The 14,303-nt window shown below is 35.9% G+C and overlaps 1 protein-coding gene across 4 annotated transcripts in view; it reads right to left on the bottom strand.

Moving 5' to 3' along the window:
* PTPN3 (protein tyrosine phosphatase non-receptor type 3) overlaps positions 1-14,303 on the bottom strand; it is a 177,737-nt gene that overhangs the window by 66,593 nt on the left and 96,841 nt on the right. For 3 of the 4 annotated variants that reach the window (XM_087759510.1, XM_087759519.1, XM_087759528.1), the window contains exons 8-10: positions 11,918-12,038; positions 7,484-7,571; positions 2,623-2,711 (exon numbers count right to left, since the gene is read on the bottom strand). In XM_087759510.1, coding sequence (XP_087615636.1) covers positions 2,623-2,711; positions 7,484-7,571; positions 11,918-12,038 — 298 coding nt within the window. Of the gene's footprint in view, positions 1-2,622; positions 2,712-7,483; positions 7,572-11,917; positions 12,039-14,303 lie in introns of those variants that run through there. The other variant, XM_087759536.1, reaches the window with a different exon arrangement.

Here is a 14,303-nt window from a genome sequence, read left to right as displayed (position 1 = left end):
TTCCTCTAGCAGTTTCTCTGAAGTTTTCAAAGCAAAGAAACTGCATACGCTGAATAGCATTTAATACACAACCTTAATTGCTGCTGATGTAGAGAGTGCTTGTATGTTTTTGCCATTAAGATAATATTTTACTTGCAAAACGAGTTTGGAAATTATCACAAAACAGTTGAGCACCCCCAAGAATAACTTTCCAGAGCATATAAAATACTGCATTAAATCCAGAGTTATTTTTTAAACCTGACTTGACTTGCATTGCCTCTGACTGATCAGTCAGCTCCTTACGTAGGTTGCTTTGATTGAAAATCCTTCTTTTGCCAAGGCAGTACTCTCTCACTGCCTCTGTTCCTGAAAACTTCTGGTCCCCTTTGACTACTACCATATGGTATAGTTGTATTGTTGTCATCCACAAATGCTGCACAGTATTTTGCTTAGTTTTGGAAAGAGTGCTTTGATGGTGTTTGCTGCCACCTTGAGTTCTACCACGTTTATGGTGAAGCTTGCTCAGCCCGTAGGAAAAACTACTTACTACAAATGGTGTTACATAAAAAGCCTTGAATGGGGTTTTTTTGTGCATTCTCAGGCATATACTGTTCTGTAAGGAATCTCCTTACCTGCACACCTTCAGCCCAACCAAGATACATTAAAACTCCAGGCATTACAGAAATACATCCTGCTTTGAGGTCTAAGAACAAATTGAAAGTGTACACTACAAATACAGCACAGGCTAGTCCGCTCCGGTGACTTTCCTTGCTTGCTTGTTTTTGGGGGACAGGGAAAGGACACCATTCCTGCGTGAAGAATTATGACTAAACTCATTCAAAAAGCCAGAAATAAAATATCAAAAAGTTATTCCCTGTCTAGTGAGTTTTTGCTCCTTTCAAATTGAGAAGATATTTTTAGAGAGAGCAGGAAAGCTTGGAACAATTGCATTAGCTGTCAGCTGAAAATATTGCTGCCTAAACCTCATATTTTAGAGTGGAAATTATTTGAACTGAAAAAATCTGTGGGTTTTTCCCCTCCATTTCTTTTTGTAAATGAGAATACGTTTTTGTAAATGATGTTTTAGCATCTGTGTTTTATTCTTCTGTGCTGTCCAGGAGTAAAAGTAGCACAGTTGTGGATTCCTCCTGTCTTGTGTGCTATAAAGCTCTCTTTCCCTTCCCTAAAAATCATATAGTCCTGGATTTTAAAATGCCATCGCTATGGTTTCCAGGATTATTATTATCCATTCATACCTTAGGTCACTAAGTTGGCACAAGAAGACTTGCAGAAGACAGAAAATGTGCCTCCAGCTGGCAGTTTTTAAAACACATAGCTGTTTGAAGAAGCTGAGAGATTGACATAAGAAAGGGCAGAGCTCAGGGCACAAAGATGAAAGAAAATTCTTTTACGCTTTAGTGTGCACTAGAGATGGAAAAATACAAGATGTCACTGTGCTGTATGACAGCATTATTGACATACATTTAGGATGGTTACAGTACATCCAAGTGAACTGAAAGACAACTCACTGCAAAGAAAAATCCAGAGACTGTGCAGTACATTTTCCACTAAAAATAAATTGAAACCTATTTTCTTGCTTTCTCATAGGAAATACCTGTTAGGTTGGATTCATAATGAAAGGATGGAATGACTCGAGTATTTAAGGAATATTGCTAAGCAGCACCTTTTTATGTAATTAAGGAGCAAACAGCAAGTACAATCCATTAGAATGCACTTTTCTATCATGATTAAGAAAATGTTCTCCAGAAAAACTGTTACAAATTATATGAGGAAATTATGCATAACATGATAAAGCTATACTTGATAAAGTATACAAAAAAAATCATACTTATTTAAAAAAAAAAATTGGGAAAAATTCTTTCTGATCCAATCCAAAAACCTTAAGGAAAGGCCCAGCCTCCATATAATTTCTAATTTACATTATCACTTTTAGTATGGCATAAATAACAAAGCCCATAAATACTATAAATATCTTAACTAATTTCTAATGTTATTCACATCAGACATCTTGTGCACATTGCTTCTTCATAGAGATTACTTTCTACCGCACTATGAAGCATTCTAATGTTTTCAGTATCACAGAATAATGCAAAGGTCTCTACCCTCAAGTCTCCAAAACTTTTTTAACATTATATAGCCTTGTTTGATGACATTTAAAAATTTGTCTAAATTATATTATCCTAGTTTCAGTAAATCTAAAACTCCAAATAACTCATTTTACATTTCTTTTCTGAGAAGGAAATATCTTGTTGCTGAATGACAGGATAAAATGATCAGATCATTAGCTATTGAGCTTTACTAGTAATACTGATTTAAAAAAAGACATATTATTGGGTATAACAGCAGCAAATCTCTAAGACCACAGGGTCCTCCTTATCATGTACTGAGACCTGTATGTGAATTAACTTGATCAAGACTTCACATGGTACAAGGAGTCCAACAGTCTTAGAGAATTAAAAGCCTAAGCAACAGGTTTCATTTTTATCTCACTGCAAGGAAATCTTATTATACCCCACAAAAACAAGATTTATGTATTGTAGACTTCTCTGGAATAAATATTAAAGCAAATGGAAATAAGATTGAAAAGACCAGACATATTTCTTTACTAGCAAAGGAATTTACCAGGGATAGAAGCTTGTGCAGATGAGTTTTCTATATACAGCAATTCCACCGGATGCAATCCCAATCATGAGATCTAGATTATGGAGATCCTGCAAAAGAAAAATGCTGTAAGAACACGGATGCAGTTTACATCATTCCCATTTATCTACTTGTAAATTAATTTTCAAGTTTTCTATACTTAAATTGCTATTCCTCAGGCAAAAATTCAATCACATATTTGGATTTTTTTTCTCATGCATATCTCTCCTTCAATGTTGTCTTCTAGGTATTATAAACTTGCACTCATTAAAAAAAGTTGTAATGTTCATCTTACTACACTAGATATTCTTTAGGGCAGTATCAGACTAAAGTTTCAATTCCAGGTTTATTAATTTAACCATGGGAAAGAAGTTGAAGTACTTCCCAAGATTAGTCAGGCAAATGTCACAGAATTTTGGGAACTGAACACAAACATCCTGATTCTAAGATGTTTAAGAAGACAAAGGAAAAAATTCCTTATTTTTTCCAAAAAGGTCTTACCAACAAAGACTGGCCAAGAGGTGACCATAATTCTGCATATGAGAGGATGCTAGAGGAACATACATGTATACGTGAATATTTGGTACACTAGACTGAATCCACTGTTAACTAAAACAAAACACGTGCATTAGCTTAACACGCTCAACTGGAAAACTGCATCCGTACATTTACAATCCTTTATATGTTTTGAGATACTCAAGAGGAAACACATGCTTATATATAAGCAAACACTTGAGTTAAAAGAAAAAAAAGGGGGGGGCGGTGGGTGGGATGCCGAATGGTCAATTTGAGTCTAAACCCGAACTGAAGCTACAAAAGTTACAAATCTTGGCTTTCTGTTTCTCCATGATCAAAACATACTAATACATTATTTCCCAAATTTCTAAACTGAGCTGAACACATGCATAAATCTACATGTAAGTGTAGAACCCATTGGTTAAAACATCAGGTTTGACTCAAAAGTAGTTTCAGACTATTTTATAAAGGATGGCCAAGGGTAATGGATTGTCTTAAAGCCTTCAGTAGCTTAGCTGCTCCTCTAGATGGTACTCTGTGCTCAGTTAATATACAGTTTTCTTGTACGTCCAATCCAATTTCTTTATATTGGTAAGGTACAGAAGAATAGAACAGATAGCATGTGCTCTAACAATACTTTGGAAAGTCTACAATAAATCCTTTAAAAATAGTTGAATAGAAGCGTGATACAGGCATATGAATGAATGAACCTGAATCTAATTTGCAATGTGATTTATAAACCTCTAGTGAAATACCACAGCAATTCATAGAGAACGAGCATAACCTATTTAATATAGTGCACTAACACTGAATACTGACAAGATGAGAGAAATACCAGTCCTATCTCTGAGAATATAATAAAAGAAAATCATTAGGTAGGTAGCAGTCCAAATACACTTAACATCAAGGTAGCCCAGAATCAGCTGAAATTAATAACCTTCAGCAACCTGCTGCCCCACTTTGCCAAGAACTGCCGCAGAAGCCTGTATTATTAGCACTTGGAGCTTACTCTAGGTTTCTGATTTTAAAAATCAATACTGAAAAAAAAACCAACCAAACAAAAAACCCACCAAAAAAACACCAAACAAAACAGCTTTAGGAGAAAAAGCTGAAAACCTACATGATTTAGCAGAAATAAAGGATTAGCTAAACACTTGATAGGGATTAATTAGGCTAAGATACTCTATTTTCTCTGAGAGCTTTGTCAGAACAAAGTTCATTCCCCATCCGCCCCAGTCCAAAACACTCACCTCCCATGCTATTTGTTATAATGAATTTTCTTGTGTTAAACCTCAGAAATCTGAAAACAAGATTTTGGACTTGCACAAAGAAAGAGGGTCTCCCAAAAGAAAGATGATGTAGACATGCAGTTACTTCCCTTTCAAAACATCTATGTTGTTAAATTGCATAACTAAGAAATAACATGCATATACTTTCCTTTTTACCTGTTTCTTTATAGAGATAATCATAAAAAAAGTTATAAAGATAAAAATGATCATGCCAGGCATCTAGCTAGTTAAATACTGATTCACATTTGATTTCATCTACAATTACTACCTGGATTTTTGTAGATATGGAAATAATATTGATTCTACAAATTTTCTATCTTCCTGTCTCTGAGTAAAAATGAAAGATGAGTTAACATCAGACTAACTATTGAGCAGATGAGATAGTGGTCCAGAGTCAAAAGGATATAAAGAATTCAAGAAATCTCAATACAGTTTTAAGGTATTGAATTCACTCTCCTGTGTTGCTTAATACTACTTCATTTTTGAATATTACAATTTTAGCAGTTTAGATTTATCCTCAGAGAAAAGCAGAAGTGTTTGCAGATGAAAACTGAGCTCAACTTAATTCACTAATGGAAGTTTCATGTTTAGCAAGTTGCTAAAGAGAAAGCTCACACTCGACTTCTGGAAAATATGTACCTTTGTACCACAAAACATTAAAATTCAGGAACCTAAGTATTCATCTCTTCAAGAAACATTATCCAAAAGTATCCCACTCTCAACCACCAGTACAGGAGCACCATCTTTTGGCCATTAGTACAAAAGCCAGGTGTTACCTCTGCCATACACAATCCAAGAGGACTAAGACTATTTTAGCAGCAAAGGTCTGAATTGTAAGGATCCACAGAGATAAAGCCTTTCAAAAAGCCACAGTTTAATTAGTTCCTGCTAGATCTGTTCAAAGTACTGGGACCTGACAAAACTGTAGGGGTGATTTAAGAGTAATACTAAGTAGGGGGAGGATATCAGGAGGCATGGCAAACATCCCTGCCAAAGCTGGTGTATAACATGGTAGCCTCTGTGAAGCAGCAGCATATTGGGGGGGAGGTATCCAACCTTCACTACAAACTTCAGAAACAGACTGTTTCAAACTTCAGAAAAGTGTCATTTACAGCCAATATGGGCTACCAGATGAGACCAAATGTTGAGGAGTATTCTTCTGTAGGACTGCTGCAGCCTAGGCAAAGCACTCAGCAAATGGAAGTCTATCTACCAGAAGACAATGCCAAGAATGTCCACTCTGACACAATCCAGTGCTGTCACTTTTCCTATAGGCCTTCAGGAGCATAATCGATAATAACATGTTGGTTGAAAGGTTTGCCTCATCATGGCATTCAGTCCAAATGACTACTTGTAAGCGATGTTTTGGAAATACACAACTCCAGAGACAACCAATCACACCTCTACTCATAACTCCTCTTCTCAGCTTCTGGCAATTTACAGCTAGAGGATTTCCCAGATCAGAAGCTTTTCGTATGTTTAATGGACTCCAGTGAACCATTCTTCCACTGAACTGCCTAACTGCTCTTGATACCTATTTTCACCTTGGTCATCCATTAACATAGCAGTAATCCCCACAGTTCAATTGCAGCCATATGAAAAAGTTCTTTTTGCTTAAATCTGTCTCTTTCTAGGGAGACTGAAGCTCCTTAAATCTTTTACTACCCAGCAAAAAAAATATTAATAAAAAAATTTTTTATTCACATTCTCCATGCTGTTCACCTGCTATAGAGGGCTTTTCCTTAAAACATTCATGATTGTTATCCTTCTCTGTACTTTTCTTATTCCATTACCCACTTTGAGATAAGGAAGGGAGAGGAAGAATGAAACAACATTCAAATTATACCAAAACATAGATTTAAAAGATGTCATGACATTTTCTACTTTGCTTTCTATTTCCTTCCTAGCAGATTCTAATTGTCTAGATGTTCAGTTCAAGTGCTGGAAAAACCAGATCATTTCAAATATTTTCATCCTTCAAAAAAAACTGAATTGTGGTAAAAATATTAATTTGGATTGAAACAGTAGCAGGATGGTCTGCATCTTAACAGCCTGGCATAGAGAAGACTTTGATTCAAATCTGTACTCTCTTTGATTCAAGTCATACAGTTTGGTGTCAGGCAGAGTAGGGGCTCATGACTAACATCCTGACAACCCATGAGCCCCAGGTCATTAAATATGAAACAATACACTGAGGGGAAAAAAAAATACAGTTTAAGTAGATATCTCCAGAAGGCATTTCTACTCAGATAGAGCAGCCCAGTACACTGCAATGAAACTTCGTTTAGTTGAAAATGTCTGAACCCACTCTAAACTGTAAGTCTGTAATCAATCATCTGCACTACACTTCATTAAGTTTTTATAGTACAAGCTTTATGCCAAAATAATTTGCTATTACATAAAAGCACAAATGGTAACTTGCACACTAGGATGCAATTAAAAAAAGTATTTTGGGGATTTGTCTCAGACAGCTAGTGTTATCAAACAATTAGATCCCAGTAGCTAGTGAAATACTAGGACATGTTTCTTATTAATGCACACCCTGTACCTGAAAGATTTCAAATACATTTTTCGTGGTCATCTTCCACGCTGTTACATACTGCTCAGATTTAGCCTGGAGTCAGGGAATACAGGAATAAACAAAAAAAATCTCTACATTCTTAACACTGTGTTAGAAATTCAGAGAAAGTAAACTCTTAAAATATCTGCTAACTACATCACAGCACTAAACAGAGCATTCATGTTCTTTCATGCTAAGACATTCATAAACTTTAGTAAAACTATTAAGTAAAATATATTGCAGTATTGAAACAATTTATCTTAAAAATATATTGTTACTCTTTCGAGGAGATCTAGCTTATTTGGTTGAAATTCCAGCACCTATGTTACACAGAAATTATTGAAAGATTACCCAACTCTTTAAAAAAAAAACACGTTAAAGTCAACACTTAAATGCTACTGGTTTTATTGCTATTAAGTTCATGTAAAAAAAGGCATATATTTTTTTTTCCAAGTGAAAAATCACAATGTAAACATACTCTACCACTGTGCAATTCCACTCCATAGAATTCAAGTGTTCGTGCTATATTTATGTAGCAGGACTCTGCTTCAGATTGCTTGAGGCCACTAAAAGAGAGGGGAAAAAAAAAAATTAATCGGACCATAGTCAAAAATAAAAGACACATAATATTTATTCCAAATGCAGAAAAACAGAAGAATCCCACAGCCCAGTGTCTGACAAACAAGCCTCATTAACTAGTGCCACAAGTTCTTCACTGGTGAAGACCCTCCTAAACTCCTCTGAAAAATCAAGCAAGTGATACACAGTGTTACCACCTTAGCCATTCTGGACCAGTTCTTTCTAGAGTAACCATTTGTATTAGTTTTGTTTAAGGGGATGAGAAAAAGATTCCCGTATAAAAGCTTCCTTTATAAAAAGAAGCTGTATCTGTAAATATTCTATATTGCATAGTCTCTCAGAAGGAAGTAATTTAGAAGAAAGATTAGAAGCAGGAACATACTAAAAAAATAAAGGGGATAAAGAAGATTAAATAAGTTAAAGTTATGAAACCCACTGAGGAAAAGCCATCTGAGTTTATCTGCAGTCCGTAAGTCCTGAAATACATTTTTCCCCCCGCTGCTACATGTGAAATGTGCTGCAATACTTAAAAGGATTCTATCTTCTGGTCTTCTAGAAAGCTTCTATGATTGTCAGACTTTTTTTTCCCCAGACAAAAACTCAAAAATCCCCACACCTCAAATAAACAGATTATATGTCTTCATAGAAGGGTTACGTGGAATCTACTAGGAGTTTTAAAAAACAAAGAATTCAACAGTAATCCCTACCTAGCTGGTTCTCCCATGCAGCCTACTAATTATTCATCCGAGAGGAATGCAATGTGGCCTAAACAAGGTTCCTTTAGGCACGATAACGAAAGTAGCCCCTTCCAATAAATTGCAGGGCCAAGACCAGTCAAGAACCGATCAGACAAGAGGCAGCTCTAACCTGCAATCTGCCAGAGCCTATTGACATCGTGCTGTGCCCACAGTGATCCTGGGCTCATAGCACAGATCAGCGGTTCAGGCACTACAGCACGTTTGAGTACCTGTAAGAACAGAGGCTGAGGGATGCATGTAATATCTACACACATCTAAGTAGAAAAGACATCCGATATCATCCTATCATATCTGCAGCTAAGTGCAAGTAAAAACAACTCTTTGCTAGGTGACCTTCCCAAATGACACACATAAAATTATGTTAATCAAATGCAATTTAAATACAACCTGTAAAAAGCTGACATAACATTGTGTTAAGAACTTCAGATACAAAGGCATTCCACATAAGGCAGTAACTCTCATTTTTAAAAAGGGCTTTACCTCAAAAGGTGGACATCTATTACTTCCAATTAATATCCATCTTTTCAAATTCCTGGCCATCAAAATACTATGCCCTGAAACAGCTACTCTAGGAAAATCTACATCATGCTCCATGAAACGGAAAGTTATCTTGAACTGGAAAGCCACTGCCTGCAGTGTGGCTTGAGGATGTCACAATATTGGAAAAAAGAGCAAAGACAAATAAAAGAGCTATTTGTCACAATCCCGATATAAACTGCTTACTCAGATCTACATCTACAGTGACTACCGTCACCTTGATTTTGAAAAACATCAGTAGACCTCTGTTTCACTGTGTCGGAAAAGTAGAGAAGAAAACCAACAAAAAGACCGTTTTATTATAACAGGATACTGAACATGTTTGCAAGAGTACATTATTTTCATTTTTTAAGTTTTGATGAAGAACTTTGTTCAGAAAGATGGGGAAAGCCTGTTGCCTACTAACAAGATATGCCTGCAAATTTTAATTTGCATACACCATCTACACCAGACCAATCAAACCTTGTGTCTTGAAGGGCCAACAAGAAAAAGCATCTCAGCGCAGACTTTTTTTCTTGTTGTTGTTACACCTCCCTACTCAACTAGAGATGAAGTGAAACCTTGAGGTCCCTGAGCAGATGGTAGTTACTTGGTGAGAAAAACAGGCAAGAGGAAACCAGTCTTGGTGTCTCCTTCCAATTTTTATAGCTTTTGATACCCAAGGGCTAACAAACATTATCTGGAATATAAGCATCATATGAAGTTTCAAATGCATCCTTCTCCTCAAACTGATAGCTAGATCTAGCAAGCACTATGAAAACATTACCAATTTGGATAATATCCACATCTTAAGACCTCAGGCTGCTTATGTACAAAGAAGAAACAGTAAGAAAACCTTGTTAGAACAAACTACATACAGAAAAATCCCCCTATGGATTTAGGGACGAACACAGAAGGAAAATTTCTGAAACTGTACCAGTTCAATATGACAACAGTTGCTTTCTCAACAGCTACTTACTGTCCACTGAACAGTGTCTGATATGAACATGTTCACAGAACTACGTTCTCATATTTTGCAAAAAACCATAAAGACTAGCTAAAATAAACTTGCATTCAGCTACAACATAAAAGACATACCATGGCTTCTCAAGCCTGTATCATGTATCAGCAATTCCAGCCTTTTAATTTGCCTTTGTGAAAGTTTCCCAAAGGATAGATACTAAAGAATGAAAAAGGATAGTTGTTTATAAGGCTAGCTTTACAATCCTGTAGTCTAAGAATGCCAGTTTAAAAGGGATAGTAATTTACAGATATCCCATATGTTTCTACAGTAAATATTATTTACTCTAGATCAGCAGAAATCTCATTCCAAAACAACACTGCTCTCCTCAAACTGTAAGAAGATAAATTCTCCCTTTCTGTCTTTCCTTTTCAGAAGGCCTGGTGAACACCAGAACCATTCTTGTCAAGTATGTTACTGGCACTGATCTAGTCAAAACCATGTCTGAGACGTAAGTATTCAGTATGAATGCCAAAGAAGGATGCAAGAAATACTGCCAGGATATACTATAATTTGTCTGCCTCTCCCTGCACTCCAAAATAAATAGGCCTGAAGAGCTAGGTTTCAAAAAAGGTGTTAAAACAATAAAGAAATATTTTTCCCAGTCCAGTCTAGTCAAGTATTTTTATTCAGAACTCCAATTGCCACCACCTACGTGAATTCAAATACAGCAGTTAAATTTCTCAGTCATCAAGGCTTCACTCTACCAAAACCACTCAATGAAAGCATCAGTTTCACTGAAAGGACCCAGAAAAGAAAGAAGTCTTTCCAACAGATCCCACTACACCTTTGTCTGGACCAATGCTAACTTCTAGTCTTTTCTCTGAAGGATATAACCAGTTCTATATCTCTGGCTATGTTAGCACTAAAAAAAAAAAAAAAATACATAAGTTCAACCCAACCACTTCAAGACTCTTTGGAATCTTCCCTCAGTGGTCTCCGAGACGATTGCTTCCTAAAGACAAGCAGATTTATTCATGCCTGTCTACAAGTTCCCCTCCAAAAACCTCTGAGCCTACTAGAAACTGCAAATTAATTTGGAAGGAATAGAAACCTCAGCTGTTGTGTTGCTGAACACGAACTGCTAGGAAAGCAGTCTAGATTAGTACCTATACAGCAGGAATCGTTGCAGTTAGTGTTCAGTGGTTCTCTCTCTTTCGCCCCATAAATGACAAAGCAACATGCATGTTCTGGACTGCTAGGCAGCACACGTGGAGTTCAGAACTACTCGCTACACCCGCTAGCAGTAAAGAAACAAGAGGGGAGGTGAGAGTACTGAAAGATGACAAAAAAGTCAAGGAATATCAGGGGGAGATAAAAACTGAGATATTTCAGGGTACAAATCAAAGAAACCAGGAGAGTGGGGAACTAGCTCTGACGCAGTAAAGATACAGACAGAGAGAACAAGTCCATAGAGATTTGGATTTCATTTGCTCAAACGCTCACAATTTCTTAGGTTGGCATATTTGCATTTGGCTTGCGAGTATCTGATCAACACCACTAATTCTAAAGTTGAAGTCTTACAAGAGACAAGTGAGCAGGGTCAGAAAGAGTAATTAGCAGTGGACTGATGGGAACAATCTGTTGTAACCTTTATATTACACTCAGGAGAGTGGAGAGAAAGCACAATGTTAATTGAAGTGTTTCATGGGTTAGGTTTTGTTCCCCCCCCCCCCCCCCCCCAAACAAGAAAATCTATAGGATTTGAAAAATGGTCAAATGTCCTTGATCCAAAAAACACCTCAAACAACTAGCACATCATTCTAGATGGCTGCCATTAGTAATGTATAATGCTAACTGATCTACTGGTTGTTATAGCTAGAAATTTAAACGTTTTAACACATTTAACATACTCTGAATATGATTAGTCTAGCACCTACATGATAAAAACAAATATTTCATTTAATAGAAGCTATATGAACTAAAACTGTCTGTTGTACCAAACCTACTAAGAACTTGAGTCTTCCTTTTGGCAACATATTTTTTTTTTTTTCTTTAAAACCTCAAGAAGTGAGAGAGAACTAAAAGTCAATGTTACCTGTGTTGCTCATGTAGCGATTCTACTTTGGTAAGAAAATCTTTGTTCTGCTCTGGTATAAAGTTGTAATTTGACAGATATCCTGAATGGTGTACTGAAGAGTTATAGTCTCCAAGTTGTGCTGTTAGGAAACAAGAAACACATACACAAAGTTTTCATAGTTAATTGGTTATTATTTAGAACAAATTCCTTCTCCTCATCAAAACACATACACATATGGGGCAATGCAGGAATTACAAATTATTTCCCAGCAGTGTTGAACACAGAGAATTGTATGACATTAGTGAAAAAAGATTTTTTTTTTTTTCAAAATACACTTACCATAACTATGATCTCCGGCACTGAATGACTTAGTACTTTATTTAGTTACTTATATAGCCCCACTTTTGCATCACAGGCTGTAACACCACCAGACAGGCACTAAATGCCACACCGGCACAGATGTGCAGTACTGTAACATTAGAGGAAACCAAATTGCTTTGGTAACAGACTGCAAATGAAATCAATTCGATATACATTTACTTGACTATAACATATTAGAAGTCTTCAACAAGATCTGTCACTTAAAAAGCATCTACTCTTCACACTGTCAGGTAAAAACTGTTGAAACTACTAACTGTGTCTCTGTCCTAACAATTCAGTTGTTAGTCTTACCTCAGCTGAACATGAGTTACTTAACAAAGCACAAGAAGTAACTGCTGATTTACACATAACATTACCAAGCTGCTACCAAAAGTAAATACATGTTTACAGCGAAATAAACTTTAAAAAAAAAAGTTCTGTAAAACTTTATCCCTTCAAAAATGATACTAATTAGTAGATATTTTTAAATAGTTACTCGATAAAAGCTAGTTCTTATCCACACAGTTGGTGGTATATCTGAAAAGAAATGAAAGTATAAATTACCATAAGCTTATAGCTTCAGTCTATGCAAGTTTTCTTTAAAAACTAGGTCAGAATAAGTTTATGTCCTGGAAAACATAACAAACCTTTTACTTGTTATAAAGATGCAAGGTTTGGGGCAGCAGGGAGGTTGCTTCAAATAAAGTACTTGAAACTAGGTAAATCTGTGGCAAATAGGCAATTAAGCAAGTAATTCAAACCCCGTATTTCACGAAATCTGTGTTTTCATTAAATAGTTGAAGAGATTAAACCCAAAAAAGAAGGTATGTTTAAGCAAATCACTAGAACCTGTACTAATCTGCTTTTTCCCTAAGGAGCACGAAATAGTTATTACAAAGCATTAAAGCTGCGCAGAAATTATTTGTGTGACTCAAATTAACACGAAAGAAAGTACTTGTATAGACTGCAAACAACTCAGCATAGAAAGCCCCTCAACTAAATCAAAGTTAGAGAGTATACTTGTAGGAACAATACTATTACCATGATTTTCCAGAAAATGCAAAGTACAAAAGAGTGATTTAAATGATTCAGGTTGGGGCCGGGGCAAGTTGTGGACTTTGGAAATAACTTACAGCTACAATAACTATGGAGTATCTGTAATGCAGGGAATAACTAATATTTGCCACTAACATATTCAAAAAGCATGATTTCTATGGCCTAGAAAATAGAACCACTGTGATACAAAACAACTCCCAGGCAAATGCAGTCAGAAGCTAATATAGTCACATACCTGTCAGCATCAAGGGAAATATTTAAATAAAAAAGAAAGTGGAATGATAAACAGTAAGTAATTTGTTTTGAATGCAGATGTTCCTGCAATGCTTAGCCCTTTCTTTTTAAAAGTAGCCTGAATTTTAAATTAGTTAGCAAAATGGCTGGCAAAAGACTGAATATTTACCATTAGAACCAAAACACATATTTGAACACTTCTGTCAAATAATATCTCCCTGAAGAAGAAAACAAAACAAAAACCAAAGACAGAAGATCCAGAAGTATAACAAGAAACTTAAATAATTTTTAGGAATACCTATATATTAACAAAAGTCCAAGTCTCTGCCAAGGCTAAGGCAATAACAATAAAAAAAACTTCTTGAACAAAGTAGGTACGTTAATAACAGTGTAAAAATAAAACACACAACGTCACAGATGACAGTAGCTGATTGAAGACTTTATTAGCCATTAACACAACCCATCTTTTCTATGAAACTCAGTCTACATTTTTAAGGTTTCTTGCAGCTAGTTTGAATTACATTCGTGACAATGTGAAGAGACCAGATTGCCAGGAATAAGACAATGTAATTGTCCACTTTAATTTTATTTGAATTAGGTAAAAATATTTTTTACTGTAGTTTTACCTTCTCTAAAGAGGGCAACTGCTGTTCCTTCATACATTATGAGGTAGAGTCTTCTTGCTCATCTTCCAAAATATGGAGGTTGTTCTGGTGTTTTTTCCTCTTCCTCCTAGCTACCTGACGTCATGTCA

Source organism: Nipponia nippon, unplaced genomic scaffold (genome assembly GCF_047370975.1).
Source record: "Nipponia nippon isolate SJK-2023a ecotype South Korea unplaced genomic scaffold, ASM4737097v1 scaffold_1, whole genome shotgun sequence".
NCBI lineage: Eukaryota > Metazoa > Chordata > Aves > Pelecaniformes > Threskiornithidae > Nipponia > Nipponia nippon.
Note: the sequence above shows the minus strand (reverse complement) of the source record. Positions and strands in the feature narration are given on the sequence as shown.